Source organism: Balaenoptera physalus (genome assembly GCF_965194825.1).
Source record: "Balaenoptera physalus genome assembly, chromosome: 21".
Taxonomy (NCBI): Eukaryota; Metazoa; Chordata; class Mammalia; order Artiodactyla; family Balaenopteridae; genus Balaenoptera; species Balaenoptera physalus.
This window is the reverse complement of record NC_138902.1, coordinates 12,017,785-12,041,158: the sequence shown is the minus strand read 5'-3', so window position 1 is coordinate 12,041,158 and position 23,374 is coordinate 12,017,785. Positions and strand designations below refer to the sequence as shown.

At 46.1% G+C, this 23,374-nt stretch overlaps 1 protein-coding gene and 1 long non-coding RNA gene across 7 annotated transcripts in view; one reads left to right on the top strand and one right to left on the bottom strand.

The window, feature by feature from the left end:
• Positions 1–3,864: 3,864 nt before the first annotated feature.
• Positions 3,865–23,374, top strand: part of GPAT4 (glycerol-3-phosphate acyltransferase 4) — a 32,571-nt gene continuing 13,061 nt past the window's right edge. Inside the window, exons 1-3 of one of the 6 annotated variants that reach the window (XM_082444355.1) lie at positions 3,883–4,059; positions 7,957–8,053; positions 15,673–16,656. In XM_082444355.1, coding sequence (XP_082300481.1) covers positions 16,492–16,656 — 165 coding nt within the window. In that variant the 5' untranslated portion in view covers positions 3,883–4,059; positions 7,957–8,053; positions 15,673–16,491. Of the gene's footprint in view, positions 4,064–6,230; positions 6,249–7,956; positions 8,054–15,672; positions 16,657–23,374 lie in introns of those variants that run through there. The other 5 variants (XM_082444354.1, XM_082444356.1, XM_082444358.1 and 2 more) reach the window with 5 other exon arrangements.
• On the bottom strand, positions 19,125–23,346 carry LOC309651539. Its single transcript, XR_014258218.1, has 2 exons — positions 19,273–23,346; positions 19,125–19,214 (listed from the first exon to the last, which is right to left on the bottom strand). It is a non-coding gene; the product is annotated as an uncharacterized lncRNA (long non-coding RNA).

The following is a 23,374-nucleotide window of genomic DNA, read 5'->3' as shown; positions in this document are numbered from 1 at the left end:
CCCTGGTCAGGGAACTAGGAGTGTTACGGACACGAGGGAGAAATCAGAGACCACTTCCTGTTGGAGTTGACCGCTATCATGAGTCCCTACAAGCTGAGCAGATGTTTGCCAGAAATTGCATTTTAGTTAGCTTAAGTGGCCTTATTTACATATGTAATTTCTACTAGACTTTTTCAATTAAAGCAACCGAAGCTCCCCTTTTCTTTTCTTGAGACTCTCTGGAAGGCAGCCATTGTCTTAATGGAGGTGATAATGGCTGATGGGTGTGAATTTTAGAAAATGGAGAGCCTGGCGAAGAGGAGTAGTTTCCCATATTCATCCAAGAGGATGCTTTGCTCAACCAAGGTTTTTTCAGCTACGTGGCAGGTAGAATGCTGTACAAGTAGAATTTCCGGGGTGTATCAAATTGCCAGAGCCTTTACAGTCACACATTTCCTTTTTAGAATGTTATAGTCAACAACAACCTATTGGTATTGATTTGGTTTCCCAAGTAGATTTCCTACCGCTAAGGGTATGAACTGACCTATGGATTCTATTATCCCAGTTATATCATTCTATTATTCTAGTTAATTAAGCATTTTCAATTATCCACCTAAATTAATAAGTAAGCCTTATCTTGTTATCAGTGTCTCCTGTTGGTTTGATTACTACAGATCAATCCCCAGAGCCAGATCATCCTGCTGTGAATTGGCAAAATTGAGTCTGTGTATTTTCAAACTGAGGACCACAGTGTGGATACAAACTGAAAAACTTGTCTTCATTTTGCTCTTAACTGCAAAGTCCTACTTAAGACCGAGTGTTCCTGTATTAATCTGATCCAACATGTATATCATCCATATTCTGATGATTCTTAAATTTATATTACTAGCCTGGATCTCTCCTCCCAACTCCAGACTCATATATCAAAGAATAGCATCTCAAATGGTGGTTCCCCCCAAGTTAAAAAGAGAACTACCACACAATTCAGCAATCCCATTTTGGGGTATATAACCAAATGAACTGAAAGCAGGAACTCAGATATTTGTACGTTCACGTCCCAGCAGCATTATTCACAGTAGCCAAAAGGTGGGAGCAACTCAAATGCCCACCAATGGATGACCAGGTAAAGAAAATGTGGTCTATACATACAATGGAATATTATTCAGCCTTAAAAAGGAAGGAAATTCTGGATGAAGCTGGAGGGCATTATGCTAATTGAAATAAGCCAGTCACAAAAAGACCAAAACTGTGTAATTTCACTTATATGAGATATGAGTACTCAAACTCATAGAAATTGAGAGTAGAATGGTGGTTGCCTGGAGCTGGGGGAAAAAGATTAGGGAGTATTTGTTTAATGGATACAGAGTTTCCTTTTTTCAAAATGATAAATTTCTAGAGATTGAGTGCACAATAACATGAATATACTGAACACTACCGAACTGTACACTTAGAAGTGCTTAGGATGGTCAATTTTATGTGTATTTCACCACAATGAAAACATATTTTAAAAAGAACCCAACTTTTGCTTAGTTTGGCCTTTTCTCTAGGGGCTTGGAAATGAGCATTGCTGTTGCTGGTTGTGGATTCACCTCTCAATAAATGTCAAAGGCTTTGCACACATAAAGGTGACTTGGATGGGAGAGAAGTTATACAGCACACGAACGGGATTATTCTACTGGGGGAAGGAGTATCTTTTAAAAGGAGTATCTTCCCAGTTCATAGCACTGTGTGCCACACACACAGCAAACACAGTGATCGCAGAGGCGCATTTTGGGAAATGAGCTCAAGGTTAGGACGGCGTGGGAGGTTATTAAACTTCTCACTGAGCTCTTACACACTGTGATCCCCTGCTCTTAATGGACTATCCTTCATCAGGTTTTTTAAATTACTCACGTAATTTTTGTAGTATGAGAGTATATTCATTCTAGAATGTGAAAATACCTTTAACAATAATCTAAAAGTCCAAATTCACCGTGACAAGGAGTTTACTGTTGGATATAAGCTGATCATGCTATAGGCAAGAGGCCTCCTCTGTAGGTAAGCCTACTTTGTGTCTAACTTTTCAAGCTACTTGCTCATTTTCTCTCTCCCATTTGTATTTCTCATGCCTAGAAATGACCATGACAGAGATGTGACCAGATCACTGACCTTTGCAAACAAAAGTTTGGAGCCTAAGGGAATTATATTAACCCGGTTCTTATTGGCTTCCTCTTCGGAGAGAAGTTTGATTGCCTTCCTGCACTCAAGAAGTTTAGAGATGATCTCAGGGAACGTGTACATATTCTCTCGCGCGTGTGTGTGCGTGCATGTGTGTGTGTGTGTGTGTGTGTTGATATAAAACAACTGAGTCTACTATTTGGTTGGGCAAAGAATCAGTCAACACCATTTGTGTTCAGTTTCTAGTATGTGTAAAACATTTTTAAATTTCAAAATTATTATGTACAAAGAAATGTAGTGTATGGTAAGAATTGTGAGGAAATTTAAACATGAATATATATGAGCAAAGCAGGTGAATGGACGACTTCTACATTTTGACTGATTCTGGATCAAGAAAGGAGAGCAGATGTAAGAACCCAAAGAGCATTTATGATGGTGGTGGCCACTTTAAAGCCCTATGCCTCGCGTTGATGATGTCCAGTTTCTCCTTTTATGGAACTTAATCTAGTTGAAGATTAGACATAGCCATGCATTGTTCGGCTTTGCGTCATTGGGACCAAAATTTGTTAAATGAATGGATAAATGATTGAGTTAATGAATATGGGATAAGTCCCACAGGTGTGGTAGCATTTAGCATGGGGATGAGCGGTCCAGTGTTTGAGAGCAGAGCCATCATTCTTATACGATGATTTTGAGGTCTAAGAATATGGACTTTACCCTCAAGCCTTACTATCAGATCATTTAGCATTTGGCAATCTGACAGCTGTGTGCAGAATAAACTAGGAGGGAGGGCTTGATCTTTTAAGAACAGGAAGGAAAAGGGCTAATTTCTTTTTTAAGGAGAACCAATTTTAGGACAGATGATACAGGCTTGGGTTAGGCGTTTGAAGTTTAAAGAGATGGTGAGCAATACACATGCAAACTCCAGCAGGTAGCAACTAGACTTTAGCAGAGAAGTAAGTTACAAGTTGAGGTAGACGTTGGAAAGTTGCAGCTGCGAGGGAACAGGGAGATGCCTACACCAACCCTTGAACTCCTTGGCTCCGCTAGTTGGCAAATGAGACTCGGATGATGATGGTGGTGGTGATGACAGCTAATATTTCTTGAGCGTGCCGGCCGCAAGCTAAGTTCTTTCCATACCGATCTGTATCTCACTGTATACTCACAACAGCCCCAAGATGACAAGGCCATTTGGTGACTCAAATCTCTTCTCGCTAATCAGGGCTGATTTCACTCTCTCCAGAACCTATAAGAGTGTTCTTTGCGGGAAGCAGCCAGCATTCGGGCCCTGGCGCAGCTCAGAAGCGTGGAGACCTCTCTTTAGGAAGTGCTCCCCTTATCACAGCAGGAGTCTCGGGGGCACGCGCCAGGCTAGCAGCAGGCGACCAGGGCCCGGCGCACACAGTACCAGTCTCTGCAGCAGGTGGCCCGGCCCAGGCAGCGGTCCTCGCCCGCCAGGTGGCAGCTTGGCGAGTCCCGGGCGCGCCCACCTGGGGCTCGTAACGCGGAGCCCCGCCTCCCCGCCTCCTCGGCCCTCAATTCGGCTCTCCGTCTGCCCGTCTCCCCGGCGCCCCGCCCTTCGGAGCCCCTTCTCCCCATCGCCCCTCCCCTCGGCGCCCCGCCTCCCCTCCTCCCCGGCCCAAGACTTGGCGCCCCGTCCGCTCATCTCCCGGCGCCCCGCCCCCATCTCCCCGCCCCTCGGGGCCCCGCCCAGCCCGACCGGGCGCGCGCCAGCGCGTGGGTACGGGGCGTGAGGTTAGATGACGGAAGGGTGGGGACTGGACGCGAGGGTCACGTCAAGGCGGCATAGACAAAGGGCGGGCACGCGCACGTCCTTACGCACGCCTTGGCCGGCGGCGGCGGCGGCGGCGGCGAGGGCGGGACGGACGATCCCCGGAGGGATTTGCCGCCTGGAGCCTCGAGGTAGGTGAGTACGGTCCGGCCGGCCCGTTCCTGAAGGTCACGGGCCTCTGGGGGAGCTGGGGTTTGGGCCGGCGCCCAGGAGGGCTACGGTCGGGCGGCCCCGCTCCCTGCGCCCCCCTCCGCCCCCGGCGTTGGGAGGCACCATTGGCGCTGCCGGGGGGTTCCCGGCGCCGGAACGTGCCGCTCTCCCTGCGGTGGAGCGGGCCCGCCCGTCCCCGCGGCGCCCTCCGGCCCGCGCCCCCGCGTGTCCTGCCGAATCCCGGCCCCCGCGGCCTGCCCTCCGCGCGCTCGGGAGGGTGAGAGATCGCGGGGAAGCGCCTTCACCGTGACTGCTCAAGTTCTTTGGTGTCCCTGGGATGTACGTTTTCCGCTCCTGTTCTCCAGAGGATCCCCATTTTGCTTTCTTCAGGATTTCTTAACCCTCGATATCCCTTGCCTTTCCGTTTTGATTTCACGCCCTGCGAAGCATCCTCCTACCGGAGGGTCTTGTTTATTTCCTCACTCTCGGTGTCACAGAGGGCTTTAACTTTCACAGTTAAAAAAAAGTTAGGGAAAATATACCATATGAAACATACTGTAGTTCTGTGGAAGTAAGCTCCATGCTGTACTAGATATCAGTGCCTCACTGCTCAAGGCCTCTGTGCCGCGGACCTTCTCGCTGATAAGTTTCTTGAGATCCGTTGAAGAATTTGCTTTCTGGTTCATTTTTCTTAATTTTGGCTGAAGTTTGAGTACCTCTGTTTAGTTTCATGTCTTGTAGATTCTATCTCAACCCAAGGGAAACGGTATGAAAAGCAATTATCCTTATGCCACAGATGGTAGAAAAGAGTCCTATTAATGCCAGTTCGGTATTATTTTCTCACTTTGACAGTGATGTTTTTTTCAACCTTGTATTATGGAGAATTTCAGACATGGAAGAGTAGATAGAATAGTGAACCAGCATGTACCCATCATCCAGCCTCAAGAACTCACCTATGACTGAGCATGTCTAATCCACATCCCCCTTCCGCGCGCCCCCATGTCTCTGGGATAAATCCTTGATGTCAAAAGTAGCTTGAGAGTCAAAATAAAAATCTTACTTTACAATTTTATGGAGTAAAGCCATAACTTACTTTTATTGGGACATAGTCTATTACAAGTCCTTCAAGTCAGAAATGCACAATAGCATTGGAGAAGCACCAGAAAAGGGCATCTAAAATAATTAAGCGGCTGGAGGACAGGTTAAAACAGAAGGTGTGGATGAGAACTTCCAGATCACCTTGTCTTTTTCATTTTTGATGAGCCGTTAAGGCCCAGAGAGGTTCAGTGACTTGTCCAGATCTACAGGGAATGAGAGGTCGAACTGAGGCTGGAAAAGACATCTCCCAGCTCCGCATCTAGTCTTTCTCCCGTACCATGCTGCTTGCGTTTACGTTGTTTCCTTTGGGAAAGAGAAATGTGTGGGAGGGCTATGACTGAAAACTCTTCCGATGAAGGGCTTGGGTAGGCAAATAGGAACCTTTCCACCAAAATCTGGAATAATGAAACTAGGGGATAGGCCTTAAATCATTTCTTAAGCTAGATTTGGGACAAATTGAGGAGTTCTCATCATAGCTTTTAGGAAACATGGGAAGATGCTGACCTTAAAAGTGGAATTCCAAACAGAATAAGCACAAGCTTTAAAAGATTTGGACGACATTTCATAGCTACTGAATGAAGAGTGACTAAGGGAAACTGGAATGATTTTTAGGGGGTGTACCCCTGAGGTTATGCTCTTGTGGCCGAGAGAACAGTAGCACTCTGCCATAAAAATATCCTTCCTTGCCGTGAGCAGGTAAGAATCCTGGGCTGGGTGCATCATGGGTTAGGCTTTTTTTTTTTAAAAAACAAAACCATGGTCTGCATTTCCTAGCACACTTTAAGCAATTAAGTTTCCATATCTCAAGAAAGACAGCTAAATTCAGTACTTGGACCTCAATTTTTTTTACCCTTAAATGCTGCCCGAGGGATGCTGTGAACAAGGGAATCCTTGTGTGTAGACTTCTTGGAGTTTGCTTGTAAGTTCAGTTTATATGATGTGACATAATTGTTTATAAATTTACTTTCAGGATGGACTTTTCTTCTGTGAGTTTGTGACCTAAATACAATAGTTGTCGTGCACATCCAGTTTATGGAAATGCCGCTCAAATGAACAGCATCAGGGTGTCTTGGTAAATCATCGCCCCTGAAGACATGAGGGGGTGGGGGAATTGTATGTTTTGGAGGAGGGGTTGGTGTGTGTTAGAGAATATTTGGTCCTGGTTAAGCTTGAGCTGTACTGCAGAATTGTTTCTTCACGTAAAACAACCTCCCTCATCATGGCATGTCATTTACTTCTAACTGTATCATTACACTCACGGGGAGGACCTGAGCAAATGTCATCAGTTTCCTGTATAATAATGCTTACTCTATAGCATGATGAATGCTTTTTAAGAGCACAGAATTTTAGAGTTAGGAGGAGCGTTGTAAGTGCTTGGAGTTTTTCGTAAGTCCTTAAAGGTACTCTCTCCTTTAAAACACATTGATACGTGCACACGCCACCCAGCCATACAGGCTGGTTTGCTCTCTCTGGGAGCTCTTTTTATTTTGTCTTCATAATAGTTGTTAGTGTGTTTGCCTTCTATTAAACTGTTAGCTCAAGATCTGCAATTCTAGAATGATGCTTTGTAAAAATTAGGCACATGATACGCTTTTGTTGACTTTTTGAATTAAAAAAACAGAAACCAAAAAGCTGGTGAGGAAACTTAAATCCACAGAAGGTGAATGACTTATTGAAGGTCACACAGAGCAGAGAGTAACAGAGCTGGGCCTCCAACCTCAGACGACTCCTGAGTCCAGTTCTCAGCCCCTTCCTTTGCACTGTTCTCTTCACACCTCAGAGGAGGAGGGCGGGGAAGATATTATATGTATGTATTTTTTCCCTTACCAGTTGGAGATACAGTATCTCCAGGGTCTGCCTTAAAAGTGTGCGGTCAGTGCTATCTAATAGAAACATAACACAAACCACATGTACAGTTTTTTAAATTTTATAGTAGCCACTTTAAAAAAAGTAAAAAGAAACAGGTGAAGTTTAATAATACATTTTATTTGACCCAGATTATCTAGAATATCACTTCAACGTGTAATCAGTGTACAAATTATTAACGAGATCTTTTACATTCATTTTTTTCACCCTAAATCACTGAAATTCCAGTGTCTGTTTTACATTTACAACACGTTTCAGTTTAGACTGGCCACATCTCCGGTGCTCAAGGGTCAGATGTGGTTAGCGGCTGCTGTGTTGGACGGTGCAGAATCACTGTCAGCTGAGCATAGAGATGAAAGAGCATTTTATGTTCCTGGTAATATACAGGTCTGAGGTTAGAGTTTGTGGTTTTGGTGACTTTTCTTTGCACAATTAGGGTTGTTTCAACCTTGTGGCAAGTTGAACCGAGAAGTCTGATGTTTCACAGATTTTGTGCCTTTGTGATGAAATGCTTTCTCATTGTAAAGAGACTGCTTAGTCATGGGGGGGGGAATGTTTGACTTTTAAAAAATGGCTAGTGATAAAACTCAGTAATAAAATAACCTGATAAAAAGTAGGCGAAAGATCTGAGCGCTTCACCAGGGAGGATAGACAGCTGGCCAGTAAGCACGTGGAAGACGCTTCATGTCATTGGTCACGAGGGAAACATTAAAACCCTGAGATACCACCTGACATCCATCAGCATGTCCAAAATTAGAGAGACTGATCATACTGAGTGTTGGTGAAGATGTAGAGCACGTGGAACTTTCAGACACTGCTGGTGAGAATTAATGCAAGATGGTACAACCAGTTCAGAAGCCAGTTTGGCCGTTTCATTAAAAGTTAAACGTACACTTATGTCATTCCACTCCTAGGTATTTATGCAGGAGAAATGAAAGTGTATGTCCATGCAAGGCTTGTAGATAGCGGCTTTATTCGTAACAGTCCCCAACTGGAAGGACCCATCACTAGGTGAGTGAATAAAGAAACCGTGGCCTGTTCTACCAAGGGAAACAGCTCGGCAATGGGGAATGAACTGTTGACACGGGCAGCAGCATGAATGATTCTCAGAGTGATTATGCTAAGTAAAATAAGCCAGACACAAATTTTTGAAAAAAGAAGGCCAGGAAGTTGCTTCCAGTTACATATACAATACTCAGATGTCAAAGCACTGATTTTGAAATGGAGGTCTGAGAGCGGTGTTCAGGTTGGGTAACGAAACCTCTTGGCTCTTATAGCCCTAGCAAATGAAATTGTCCTTTCTTAAACTGATGGCCCCAGAATGTCAGTGTATCCTGTATCTTTGTCCTTTTTTTCTTTTCCAGCTTTGCAGGTTATGTTGCTTTGGGTTGAACTTGGTACCATGTTTCTTGTTACCCAGGTCCAGCTGACGTGAGGCCTTTCTAGGCAAGGAGAAAGTACTGAGGGTCAGAATGACCTTAGTTAAGACCAAGACCCTGAAACTGACCATGTTCCTGTCTTCTTCCTAGTGAGTTGAGTCATCCTTGAGCCTGACACATCCTGGCTTTGTCTTGGACCATCTGTTTTATCCAGGATTGCTGTCGGCTGTAAGCATGTCCCTGGTTTTTCAGCAGTTCAGGTTCACTTCACCTAGCAGCTCTGTGCTGTCCCAACTCCTTGGAAGCATTTTTACACCTTTCCTCCTAAGCAGCAGCGTCCTATTCAGGCATATTTCTTATACTCCACTACTCTGACATGCTTGACATCAAATTCCCCCCCAGTGTGCATTTCCTCTGTGTACGTGCATTTATTTACCATCACATCAGAATGGGGGCATTTGCTGGGTCTGTGACCTGACAGAGTAAACTAGGAAAAATGGATGGCTTTCCTCTCAAGTGTAACCTGCCCCAAAGCAAAGGAGAGACTAGCCTGGGGAGCAGAAAGACCACAAGACGGGGGGTTGGGGGGCAGATGTAAGTTCTAGTCCTGCCTCTGTTACTGGCCAATTTTGTAGCTTGTCGCCTCACTCAACTCTTCCAAGCCTCAATAATTTAAGCCATTAGAGGAGCTTGCATTAGAATTCTCAGTGATTCACTAATAAAGTTGTGGTTTGCGCCAGCCACCTTAGGGATTGTAAACACCTTTAGGCAGGAGTGGTGTTGAAAGATTTCTTGTCAGTGTAATGTCATGACTTCTTGGGAAATACCTTCCAGTGCCTCCTTCTCCTTCATAATAACAGGAACTTAGTGTAGCAGTAATATAACAGTTAATGTATTTTGAACATTTACCTTGTTCTAGGCACTGTGAAGTGTGAACAGTCTGTTTAGAAGATGTTGAGCAGAAGTTTAAAGAGATTAAGTAATTCACGCAAAGTCACACTCACACTACCAGTTAAGTGATCGAGTGAGGATTCAAACCCTGATGTGTTTGTTTCGGTTCTTGAATCATGAGTCTGTTACCTATTCAAAAAGATAAACACAGTTTTAAAAGTACCAAAAAGATAGAGTGATGCCTTCCTTCCGTTCCTAGAGGCAGCTGCCATTGCCAGTCTCCTGTGTCTCTTCCCAGAGGTGTGTGTCTTTGCAGGTACACATGCACACTGTATGTATTTGTCCTTTTCCTCCCTCCCTCACAGTTGGTATTTGCAGTGGACCTTGTTGTTCTGCATCTCACTGGGAGGTTGTTTCTTCTCGGTGCATATGTAGATGTCTCACTCTCTTTTTTTTTAACGGATGACTAGTATTCCACTATATCCTTGACTGTCGGACAGTGATGTTTCTCTTGATGTTACAGACAGTACTGGAGTCAGTAACCTTGCACACACCTCCTTTTGCACGGGGTTTCTCAGCCTCCGCACCGTTGCCGTTTGGGGCTGGACACCTCCTTGTGGTGGCAGGGGCGGCCTGGGCTGTGTAGGACGTTTAGCAGCATCCCTGTCCGCAGTCAGCGCTGGATGCCAGGAGCCCCGCTTCGCAAGTTAGGACAATCACAGATGTCTGCAGACATTACCAGGTGTTCCCCAGGGGGCTACAGTCAATCGCCCCTGGTTGAGAGCTACTGTTGCAGTTTAGCATAAGTTTTTAGAAGTAGAGTTGCTGGATCTAAGGTTATATGTATTTCAAGTTCTGACGGTGATTGCCGAATTGTTCTGCATAGAGGTTGTACTGTTGTACACTCCAGTCAGCAGTATTTGAGGGTATTTTCTCATTTTTACCAGTAGGGTGGGTTATAAGAAACTTTTTTTGCCCCTCACTGTACTTTTAATTCACATTTCTTGGCTTTACAGCTGACCTTTGTATGAGCACTTAGTGCTTGCTAGGCACCACGGAGTAGTTTTTGGTTTGTGGGTTTTGTGACATACTTTGAAATGCCTTCCTCTGTATCTAGCCCTCTTAAAAAGTGGGGTACTTAGAACTGCAGACAGTGCTCTGGGTGTCTTCTGATCGGAATGAAGTGATAATATGTGCCATGTATTGAGATCTAATATATATAACAGACATTGTGCTTAGTGTGCTTTAAAAATGCATTATCCCTGTGTAGCCTAAGCACTTATTTTTAATAAAATGGCATATCTTCTCCTTTTTGAGTTCATATGTGGCGTGTCTCTGGACATATTCTGGTAGTAGGTATGGTCCCCTGAAGTGTAGGATGTGTCACAGAGTCATGGAGAGCTAGCAGAAAAGAAGTTTCTATAGCTACAAATCATAATAGTCCCTGCCTTGTGATCGAGTCAGAACTGGTTTAGAAGCCCTGATTTAAATTTGTAAGTTCCCTCCTTTATTTTCTCTTCCAGGACTCTTATATTCTGTTTTTGTTTTTGTTTTTGTTTTTAGTTGAAGTGTAGTTGATGTACAATATTATGTAAGTTACAGGTGTACAAAATAGTGATTCACAATTTTTAAAGGTTATACTCCATTTATAGTTACTGTAGAATATTGACTGTATCCTCAGTGTTGTACCGTATACCCTTGTAGCTTATTTTATATCTAATAGTTTGTACCTCTTAGTTCCCCACCCCTATATTACCCCTTCACCCTCCTCACCGATAACCACTAGTTTTCCCTCTATATCTGTGAGTCTGCTTCTTTTTTGTTATATTCACTAGTTTGTTGTATTTTTTAGATTCCACATGTAAGTGGTAGCCATACAGGATTTGTGTTTCTCTGTCTGACTTATGTCAGTTAGCATAATGCCCTCCAAGTTCATCCATGTTGCTGCCAATGGCAAAATTTCATTCTTTTTTATGGCTGAATAGTATTCCATTGTATATATGTACCACATCTTCTTTGTCCATTTATCTCTTGATGGACACTTAGGTTGCTTCTGTATCTTGCCTATTGTAAATAATACTTCAGTGAACATTGGGGTGCATGGATCTTTTCGAATTAATGTTTTTGTTTTCTTTGGATAAATGCCCAGGAGTGGGATTGCTGGATCATATGGTAGCTCTGTTTTTAGTTTTCTGAGAAACCTCCATACTGTTTTCTGTCATGGCTGCACCAATTTACACTCCCACCAACAGTGCAGGAGGGTTCCTCTTTCTCCACCCAGGACTCTCTTCTTGTTGGCAGTCATCGAAGTGGGAAGTGATGACTGTGTATGTGCCTGTTTGCTGAGTACTTGTCTCTAGGCACTGAATGCCTAATGCCTAACATGGTGTGTGGCACATAGTATGTGCCCTGATGTCGTCACCCTGAGAACTGAGAAGCCCTGGAAAGTGGGCCATTTGGGGGCCCAGATTTGCCATTCAGTGGGTTGAAGAGTTTCATTAGCTTAGTGGTGGACTGTCACATTCCTAGGATGAGGCCATCTTCCCTCCTAAAAGGCTCAGAACTAGTTGGGTCTTCTGTTTTTCTCTGGACCATGTGGACTGTTGGGGGAACATTGGTTCAAGCAACTCTCAGTGGATTTGGCTGAAAGGTGTGGAATGGAAGAGAAGGGGTAACTAGTGCTTTAAGCTGATAGCTTCCCCTGCCTCCTACCAAGGAGTTGTGGTTATACTTGAGGCAAAGTGATAGCCTCTCTTACAAAAGCATTTATCTAGAAATTGTGGTGTGATGGAGTTCTCATGTGAGCAGTTTCCCGATATTTCCAGAGACTAAAGTCTGTGTTAAGGGGCCTTAAGACGCCAGCACCTCTGGCTGTGATGGCTGGTTCGCTAGTCCGGCAAGACGTTTGGAGGCCTGTTTGATAACCACAGCTTGCTGGCCTCGTCTTTGCCTCTAAGAATTCTCGGGAGGATTGTTAAATTTGGCCACAGAACTCGTTTGGCTAGTTGCTGTTGTGAGTTCTGGAGTCTCTGGGGGTGCGGGGAGTGGAGGGCAACAAGGGGGAGGTCACTGCCTCGGAGGGGAGGAAAGAGCAGCAGGGACAGAGGTCTGCACACTGTTGCTGTAAAGGGTCAGATAGTAAGTAGTTGAGGTTTTGCTGGCCGTGGTCTCTGTCACATGTTATTCTTTTTTTTTTTTTTTTTACAACTTTTTAAAGATGTAAACACCGTTCCTAGGACACGAGCCTTGTAAAAACTGGCCCAGGTTTGTCCTGTGGGCCTGGTGTGTCCACCTCTGAACTAGGTGACGAAATTATTGCTAACTGTGTTTACTTTGATGTTTTGGGGACACGAACCCAGAATAATCTTGGGAATTCTCAGTTGATTGTGATCCAGAGGAAAGAGATCTAAGCTCTGGCTTGGGACGTCAAAGTGACCCCGGTGTTGGTCGCCTTAGGTTCATGGAACTCAAGGTAACCTTGGCTAATGTGACAGCAGCTGTGCAGTGGGACAGGGATGGGAGAGTGGGACGGAGGTGTGGCCCTGGAATTAGGCTGGAATTGGACAGGTTTAAGGAATACAGTGACTCAGCGAATTGACTTAAGTCTCAGAAATACATCTAATTTCCTGAACCTCCGTTTGGCTGTCATTAGAAATCTGGCATGTACTGTCGGCTTGGCCAGTTTATAAAAATGAACGAGCAGGTTTGTACCTTGGATTCTGAGAACACCGAATTCCGATGCATGAATCCAGGTTTGTCTTGTGGTTTTTCTCTGATGGCAAGAAGTTCTATCGAGCAGGCCTGGCGTGAAGGAAGTGTTAATGTAGCTCAAGGTAGTTTGAGAGCTAGGAGGGCCTGGTGGTTAAAGAGCGGGGCTGTGAGATAGGCGCACTTGTCCAAATTCCTCCTGTGCCATTTATAGCTGTGTGACTCCGGGTGACTTTGTCCTCTAAGCCTCCGCTCCCTCACCTCTCATAGCACTGATGGTAACTCCCCTGGGGGGTGGTTGTGAGCCTTCAGTGAGGATGGCGTGTGCACAGTGCTTGCTGTATTAGCTCAGCGTCCGTGCTGTGAGCGGTCAGTAAACGTTAGCAGTGATAATGGTCACGTGAAAGTGGAAGAAGTGGAGGATCCCTGCCACTGAAACGTTGTCTTTTTAATTTAATTGCTAGGTGTGTGGGATGTAATGGGAGCCGTTAGGAGTCAGAGAACGGGATCCGTGTCTCCCTCGCTTAGTTTCCTAACTGGTAAAATGGAAAGAATACATACTGACAGGTTGTGAGATAACATGAGAAAGGGCTTTGAATTCTAAACAGCACTGGACAGAACTCAAGGTGAAGTCAGTCACCTGTTCATTTGTTCCATTTCTTGAACTTCTAAAAGTATTGGAACCGAGCCAGAAGGTGATTGGCGTGAGGCCAAAATGTTTGCCAGAAAGACATGATAGGATGCTCCCAAGTTCAGAACTTGGAGTGGTAACTTGTGGTTAAGAAAGAGTAATATAAAACTGAAATAGTGAAATTTTAAAAAATAAGTGGCTGTATTAAGTAAAAGAAGCCAAGATGGCTACATACTCTGTGATTCCAACCATACGACATTCTGGGAAAAGCCAAACTATGGAGACAGTGAAAAGACCGGTGATTGCCAGGGGTTGGGGGTAGGGAGGGATGAATAATCTGAGCACAGAGGATTTTTAGAGCAGTGAAAATATTCTGTGTGGTACCTTAGTGGTGGATACATGTCATTATACATTTGTCAAAACCCATAGAATGTACACCACCAAGCGTGATCCCCAATGTAAATAGTCTTAAAGAAAAAAAAAAAAAGAGTGGCCAGGGTGGCCAGAAAGGCTGGAGGAGTTAATCTATGTAGAAAATGTGACAATATCTTGTAATATTAAAACTGTATTTCCTAAGTCAGAAGCGAAAGACAAATACTGTGTATTCTCACATAAATGTGGAATCCAGAAAATATGAACTTGTAGAAGCAGAGAAAAGAATGGTGGTTACCCGGGATCAAGGGGTAGGAGAAGTTGGGAAATGTTGGGCAGAGGGTGGAAACTTCCAGTTATAAAATGAATAAGTTCTGGGGATCTAATGGACAGTGTGGTGCTTATAGTTAACAGTACTGTATTAGATACTTGAAAGTTGCTGAGAGGGTAGATCTTAAATGTTCCCACCACACACACAAAAAAGGTAAATATTTGGCTAATACTCTGTGGATGTCATGTTGTGATATGCAGGTGTGCAATATGTAGGTGTATCAATCATGCTTTGTACTCTGCAGACTTGCTCAGTATTATCTGTCAGTTAAATGTCAGTAAATCGGGGGGGGGGAATAAATAAAAACAAGAGTTATTATTTTTTTAAAACCTAGATTTCCTTTTCCCCTGCAATTCCACTTCTAGGAATTGATCCTGCAAATATGTTTGCGTGTGCATTTTGTATGCTGAATCATGTAGGCATATTCATTACATTATTTATAATAAAAAAAGGGTAGGAACATTGGTGTCCAACCTCAGGAAAGCAGTTAACCAAATCAGGGAACATTCTTACGGTTGAGAACTATGCACCTGCAAAGAGTAAGGGAGCTCCGTGTGCACTGCGGGAACACTCTCCCAAGACATGTTAAGCTACAAAACAAAACAAAAAGCGGTGTTCGTAGTGTGCCGTCATTACTGTTGCCTGGGTGCGAGGTGGGCCGGAGTGGTTTCCTCGTGTGCGCGTAGAACGTCTCAGGAAGAACACGAAGCTGATGATGCGGTTGCATCTGTGGACAAGAACTCGGCAGTGGGGGACAAGTGGGAGGCACGTGTACTCCGCCAGGTGTGCCCTCCTTGTCTTTTGAGATGCGTCTTATGTCCGTGTATTTTCTTTTTCTTCTGTTTGAAGTCTAAGGTATTGATTTTTTTTTCTTTAATTGAAGTATAGTTGATGTACAACGTTGGGTTAGTTTCTGCTGTGCAGCCGAGTGACTCAGTTATACATACACATTCTTTTTCGTATTCTTTTCCACCATGGTTTATCCCAGGACATTGAATATAGTTCCCTGTGCTCTACAGCAGGACCTTGTAGTCCGTCCAGTCTATACGTAATAGTTTGCCTCTACTAACCCCAAATATGCATACATTTTCTATTAGAAAAGTTTGAGCGGCCACAGGTCATCGTTTCATCGGGGTTGAAAACTGTGTGAAACATCTGTGGTTCTCCTCCGCACGGTCCCTTTGACCTTGACGTTGTGAGAGCGGCACAGGCTCTAGGCTGACCCCAAAACGCACCGGGCCCCACCCCAGAGCATCGTGATGTCTCTCCCCTTGCTTTGTGTTTGTGTGACGGATGGTGTTTCTGTCTCCACCTCCAGCTTCGGCAGCATGTGAGCAGCTTCTTGCCAAGAACCCGGGTCACCGCTGAGAAGGGGGCCTTAGGGAGAAAAGTATCCAGAGGAAACCAGCGCCAGACGCGTCTGGAATTCCACGCACCGCAGGCAGCATGAGGTGTGCTGTGCCAGCACCTGCGGCCTCCCGGCGCGGCCTCTAGCTCTCCAGAGAGGAGGGTCCTGGGAGCAGTGTGCCCGGAGCCTCTCCAGAGCAAGCACGGGGCCGGGTGTGAACGCTCTACGATGGACGCCATTTTCAGCTTATGAAGGAGTTTTAAGGAAAACAGTTATTTAATTTCCACATATTCACGTTCGCTAGCCTTCTGTGGGAAGTGCCAGCAGTCACCCTCCTCCACTGGAGTTATCAGGAATTTTCTGGCACCAAGTTGAACTCTTCTTGGTACTTCTGGCAATGACACATCCTCAGGAGAGATTTATCTGCTAAATGCTCTTGGACAGGAGAAAAAGTAAAACTTCTGGAAGCAGCGCGAGAGTAGCAGAGCCCAGATTGCGCCCTCGCCGCTCACTCGCCCAGACACTCTGCCTGGCCTCGGATGCTGGCACTGAAGACTGACCCTGCCCCGTCCACCCCTGCAGCCCGTCTCTTCTGGGGAGGGCTGGCCGCCTCGGGGGCCCCCTTCTGCTCTCATCCTACTCCCAGGCTCTCTGTTCCGGCCGTCGAGTGACGTGAACTTGGGAATGGAGTTGGTGCCCCTCCCCAGGCCGGTGCTGTCGGAGAGGACCATCTGAGGCCGAGCTTTGTTCGTGGGGAGGAGGGCGCTGGCCTGGCCTGCATCCTCCACCATGTTCCTCTTGCTGCCTTTTGACAGCCTGATTGTCAGCCTCCTGGGCATCTCCCTGACCGTCCTCTTCACCCTCCTCCTGGTTTTCATCATCGTCCCCGCCGTTTTCGGGGTCTCCTTTGGCATCCGAAAGCTCTACATGAAAACTTTGTTAAAGATCTTTGCGGTGAGTGTGCTGTTTACAAACGGTTGCTTCACAGAGGAGGGAGGAAGTGCCATTAGCAAAAAGAGTTGTTCTTGTCTGGTTAATTGTGAACTCGCTGCTGGATGTGGAGAAAGTTGGGAGAATGGGAAGGAAGTGGCACTTTGAGTAAAAAGAATAACTAAACGTGAGCTTGTGAAAGCCTTCAGCAGTCTTTCTTTTGAGCTAAGGGACTTGTGTGTTTGGTCTGTCTGAGCAAAGGCACCTATTCCATGACCCCACACCTTGCCTGTTTATTTCAAACGGAGGGACTTAGAATTAAAGAAAAAATCACTGCCGGACAGTGATGTAACAGATACTGCAACTCAAAGCTGCTGCTGGCATATTCCCTGACTGATAAGTATGGGAGAGTCTTTTCTCTCTTTCAAATGTTTATCTTAAATACGTTCTTGCACTTCAGACAAAAAGAAGTAACAGAAAAGGGCATTTGATGAATTTTTCTATTTTCTGAAAGATAGAGGAGGAGAAGAGTATATTTCTTAACATATGTCAGAACTTAAGTCATTATACCGCTGAACAGAACTGGTCACAGTGGGAAGGAAATGAGTGAGAAGTGATATTTCCTGGAAGTTGATCTCTGCCACAAGCCTTTTAACTATCTCTTCAGAGATGTGGTGATTTATTAGCAGGATCTGTTTTCAGTAGTCACCAGATCTTCAGGTTCATCTTTTCCACGGCTGAGACCATAATAGGAAGCACAACGCAGTTATATTTGTTCAGATAGTATGTTATGGTTCAGAATAGTCTCACTCGTTTTCCTTTGGTTCCCTGTAATTCTGCAGTGGCCCAGGGTATCTATCAGTGATAGATTTAACCAGTGAAGAAACAGTGACTCTGGAAGATGAAGTGAGCTGTATGAAATGCTACATTACAGCAGGAAATATTTTTAGGTATATTACTGAATCTTGAGTTTTGGTATTTTATATAAGAATATGACTTTTTTTCACATTAAAAAAATTGAGGTGAAATTGACAGAACATAAAGGTAACCATTTAAAGGGAACAGTTTGCCGGGTTTGCGGTAGTTGCGGTATTGCACGGTCACCACCTCTGTGTAGCTCCACCACACTCTCACCTCTCTGGAAGGAGGCCCCATACTCATTAAGCACTTGCCCTCCTTTTTTCCCTCCCCCGGCTCTGACAACCGTGAATCTGTGTTCTGTCTCTGGCTTGACCTATTCTGGATATTTCATTTTCATGGAATTATATAAAGTGTGCTCTTTTGTGACTGGCTCCTTTCATGTAGCATAACTTTGTAACATGTTTCAGTACTTTGGTTTTTATGGCCGAGTAATATTCCACTGTGTGTCTGTACCATAATCCGCTTATCCATTCATCCATTGACGGGCCATTTTCACCTTCCGGCTGCTGTCCGTAATGCTGCTGTGGTGCGCTTGTACTTACTTAAGTACTTAGGTTCAACCGTAAGATTCCTGAGCCCTACCTATGGCCTCTGGGGTTGTCTTGCTACTCAGAGAGTGCTCTGAGACCAGCAGCTGAGTGTCACCCAAGACTGGTTAGAAATGCAGGTCACAGGCCCCCTCCAGACCCACTGAATTAGGATCAGCATTCCAGCGAGCCCCAGGTGCACAGTAAAGTTTGAGAAGTAGTAATCTCGTCAGTCTTTAGTGTTTGTTTTAATTAATCAGGAAATGTAATTTTCTTAAACTTCAGTCCCTGAAAATCTTCAGTAGAACCCAGGGTTCCTGTGAACCACGTAACTACCCATGCCCGTTTGCCACTGAAAACCGTACATCAGTATAGAGTGAGTAGAACAGCTGGTAAACTTCTAGGAGACAACAGTGAGTGATGTCTAGCTTTTATTCAAGTTTATAAGCAAGTGATTAATTCATAGACCTATGGAAGTACTTATTCTTAAAACATAAAAATAGGAGTAATCAGACCAGAGTTCTTTGGTAGTAGCTAAATTTTTAAAATTTGGATCACTTTGGGTGGAACAAAAGACCTAGAATCCATATGCATTCCCTATTCCATTTTGAAAATGTCCCCTCAAATTAGTATTTTAAAGTTCATAGCCAAGTAAATCCTTATTACTGTTGACTGTGTTTTTCAGATGTACATTCTTGTGGCTTTTAATGTCGATTATAATTATATATTTTTGGGCCAATCCATGGGACAGGTAATCTTTTTTTTTTCCTTTTTAATTAATTTATTTTTGGCTGCGTTCGTTGCTGAGCGTGGGCTCCCTCCAGCTGCGGTGAGCGGGGGCTACTCTTTGCTGCAGTGCGCGGGCTTCCCATTGCAGTGGCTTCCCCCGTGGTGGAGCACGGGCTGTAGGCATGTGGGCCTCAGCAGTTGTGGCTCACGGGCTCCAGAGTGCAGGCTCAGCAGTCGTGGCGTATGGGCTTAGCCGCTTGGCAGCATGTGGGATCTTCCCGGACCAGGGCTCAAACCCGTGTCCCCTGCATTGGCAGGCGGATTCTTAACCACTGCACCACCAGGGAGGCCCTTAGTTGCCGCAGAGCAACTAAGCCCGTGCACCACAACTACTGAGCATGCGCTCTAGAGCCCGTGAGCCACAACTGCTGAGCCCGTGTGCCACAACTGCTGAAGCCCGCACGCCTAGAGCTCCGCAACAAGAGAAGCCACCGCAATGAGAAGCCCACACACCGCAACGAAGAGTAGCCCCCGCTCGCCACAACCCGAGAAAAGCCTGCACGCAGCAACGAAGACCCAACACAGCCAAAAATAAAAAATAAATAAATTTAAAAAAATAAAATAAAATAAAATACACCTATACTCGTGGGTGCTTTTTAATAAAGACGAGACCTTTATTTTGCCTTTTTTATCCTCGTCATCCCTTCCTAAACTGGGGTACTATATGTAATTTTGCAGTTGGAAGGAAGCTCAGAGATCATCTTAATTCCGTGGGTCTCTTCCTAACTACACATCTGAATCACCTGGGGAGTGTTTAAAAAATACTTGTTTGGGAGCACTAGAATCTCCCCAGAAATTCTGATTTAATTGGTTTGGGTGAGCATTTTTAAAAAGCTCCCCAAGTGATTCTAACATCTACCATCAAAAGGTGGAGTCTGATTACCCTCCTCTTGAGTTGGGGATCTGCCTTGGTGACTCGTTTCTAACATATAGAATGTGGTGGCCATGACGCTGTGTGACGTGTGAGGTTAGGTTAGAAGTGACAGTATAACTTCCGCCTGCCTCTGGATACTTGCCCCTGGAGCCCGGCTGCCACTTTGTGAGGAAGCCTAGGCCCCGTATAGGTGTTCCAGCTCCCAGTCCCAGGGGAGCTGTGACAACCAGCATCAGCTGACACCCAGCCGATGCCGGACCCTGTGCAGTTTGCAGATTCATGAGCAGAATAAATGGTGGTGGTATTTTAAGCCAGTATTATGGGGTGGTTTGTTACACAGCAGTAGATGACCAGACAAATAATGTAATAGTAAAGAATTTTAAACATTCATTCATGTCTCACAGCTGACAACACCTTAAAAATTTTTTTGTTACCTTTCAGTCTTGGCAATATTTTATGGCTGTGTTAATGGCATGTACATTTAATTTTATGTCTACATTTTCTTTTGGGATCTTGTAAGCCGGTTTTACAGCTTAGTAGGTAATCTTCATAAAGGTGATTCCAGCTGGATGTCTGGTAGTCCATGCAGTACACACACCTTGCTTTGGGGGGACCTGGGTCGGCGCAGCTTGACAGATGGTTTCCCACGATCAGCTCATCTCTCCATATAAAGGAACCTTGGGGTACCTGCCAAGGGGGGATGTGTGCGTGGGCGGGTCCTCCAGGTCTTTCCTCCTGGAAGACAGCTCGGTGCAGGTCCTTTTAATGCTGAGTTGCGGGAGACGGTCGTGTGCGGAGGGCAGCGTGTTACTTAAAGTACTTTAGTTATCTTAGTGTTTGTGCTTCAGATGTACCCTCTGTACAGCAATGATGGTATTGTTTCGGGTAGAATTCCTAGGAGTGGACTTCCAACTGAGTTGAGAATGATTTGGAAAAGGAGAGAAGAAAGCCTGGGTATAAAGGAGAAAGATGAAAGAAAAAAAAAAACAACGACTTGAGTTTTCTTGCCTGATGTGAAGGGGGTTGATCAGGTCAGGTCAGAGAAGATGGGCCAGCTGTAATAAGTGACGTTAAGCTCCACAGCAGAATGGGTTGGAAACCAGTGATGGTTGTGAGGAGGCTGAAGAGACTGGACAGGTCGCGGGATCGTGGTGGGATAGGCGTGACTTTTTTGAGGGTTCTTTACCAACTCTGAAACTTGACCGAAGTCCCCAGACCCTGCAATCTACGTCATCCTCCAGGGAGTGGGAGCAGTAATGCCTCCTTCACATGGGTGCGGTCCGTGCCCCTGCCCCCCGTCCCAGCATCACCGGGAGTAGCTTAAAGGCTGAACTGAAGGAGAAGAGAGTGGGATTATGGCGGGGAGGGTGCTAGGAAGTGGTTTTAGGTTCAGGTCTGTCTTTCATACGGAGACCTTGATGAAGAGAAATATTGGGAGCTGGTGAATTAAATGCAGCCCTTATCTACTGCCTGCGAAGTGCAGGGCGCTTGGTCAGATTCTGCTGGACCGTGGGTATGGGTGGGTTCTGGCTCCTGCCCCTCGAGGCAGTTGTAGTTTAGTAGGAAAGACAGATATCTGCATACAGAACTAATTCAGAATGTGACGCCAGTTAAAATACACAGGCGGAGACGAACTGTGACTGCAGGAATTGGGTAGGTAGCATTTCATGTAAGATTTGGCCTTTGAACTGGATCTTAAAAGGGAGAAAGCATTCTAGAAGTGCAGTGGGTAGAGACGAGAAATTGCAGTCTGGTTTAGAGACAGTACCTAGTTCAGAAGAGAAGAGCCTTTGGGTGCCTGGAGGGGATGAGGTGGCCTATAAATCCAGCTGTTGCATGGTGAGACGGGAGCGCGTGTCCAGATGGCTTGGAGCGAGGAAGGCGGGGGAGAGAGCTGTAGGTAGGAGAAGCAGCGGGTGGACAAAGGGGTGGCCTGACACTGGCATCCAGGGAGGACCCTTCTCGGGCGGGGAAGCTTGGGGACCGTGGGAGGAGGGCCGGGCGGAGGGGAGCACGTTGGGGTCGGGTGTGTGCGGCTGCCTCTCACTCTCAGGCCGGGTGTGAGGATGCGGGGACTTGCACGCGGTCATGACCAGCAGGTGATTGGAAACGTGAGGTTGACGCCGCTGTGCAGTCAGGATTGTTGATTTGACAGTAGCTACTGAGAGATTCCCGCTGAAGCAGGGAGAGATGTTGTCGCTGCCTGGGCAGAGGATGGTGACGGGTGCTGGGAGCCTGGCCTCTGGGGTCTGGTTCTTTGGGTGTCTCTGGTGTGGTCGTGCGAAGCGCGGTGGAGGCTGGCTGAGAAGAGGGGCGGGTCTCCGCTGAGATGAGTGCTGCAGAGACTGTCAGGCCTTCCCCGTGTGCTCGGTCCCTAACCCGCAGTGCTCAACAGAGTGAGCAAGCAGCAAAGATGCACCGTGGCGCCGCCCACACCTCTCGGGGCTGGGCCTGCGTTGTTCACCTGCGAGGGCTGTGGTGGGTTTACTGTTAGCTCGAGTGCGGCATTATCCTTGCCCCTAACAGTCTCTGTCTGGGAGATGCTGAAAAGGGAATAATTAAGTAATCTGGTCCTGAACATCCCGGATCAAAGGAAGGGAGGGGGCTTGTGGGGAAATGACCTCTGAACCTGGAGCTCTCGCTTTTATTCTGGGTGTCTGGACGCGGTGCTCCTTGAAGTGAAGCCAGGGAAGCCAGGTGCGTAGCTCTCAGTGCCGCTGGCTCCGTTGCCCTCCCATGAGTCACCGCACCAAGTCACCGCAGCAAGGCGGAGCAGCCCATCTCGAGCGCTGGCCCCTGGCAGCCCCGCCCGGCGCTCTTCCCCTGCTTTGCTGACCTTGGACAGTTCTCTCCTCAACGCAGAGACATTTTGTGATGTGCCTGAAGTTTGGAAAAGTAAAGCTAAAGTACAAAGCGGGAGGGCAGGAGGATGTGTATGACAGAGCTAGGGGACTGGAATCTCATGAAACCAGCACCTTTCCAGTTAAAACAGAAACCACAGCCTTCCTGCACATTCCGTCGTGAGGCAGTCCTCACAGACGGTGAGTCGTAGTGCTCCAGCGGCCTGAAAGCAGGTGCTCACTGCCCGTTAAAATCGGATCCAAGTATCAGAAGTGTCAATACAGAACCAAGCTTCTCTGGCTCTGTGCCTTGCAGCTCCAGTGCAGAGTCCTGGCCAGAACGGGCAACCCTCAGCTCTGGTGTGCCAGGCTTGTTGTGAGCTCTCTCGCCCCTTAGCCACCTCTTCCCTCGATGGCATTCCCAGATGGACTTCGTCTTCCTCCATTGTAGGAGCTAAGTTTACATTTTCTTCTAGAAGGAAATCACCTGTGCCAGAAGCCATCAAGGGTTAACTACCTGAAATGGGCTGTGTGAGTTTTCCTGCCTTAGACCTTTAACTTGGTGACTCTGTAAGCTCTGTTTTCTCTAGACAGTGGTGTTTGAAGAAATTTCCAGATGAGGTCAGACGGCTGATTAAGCTCGTGTCCTGCTTCTGGCTCTGCTGCCTTGCTAACACTTCAGGCTCTGCCAGCAGAATCTCACCAGAGGCTTTGTGCCGTGTGGATCCTGCTGCGTCATGGAATGACGGGGTTCTTTTCTACCTTGCAGAACTGTGGAAACAGAAGTTTGA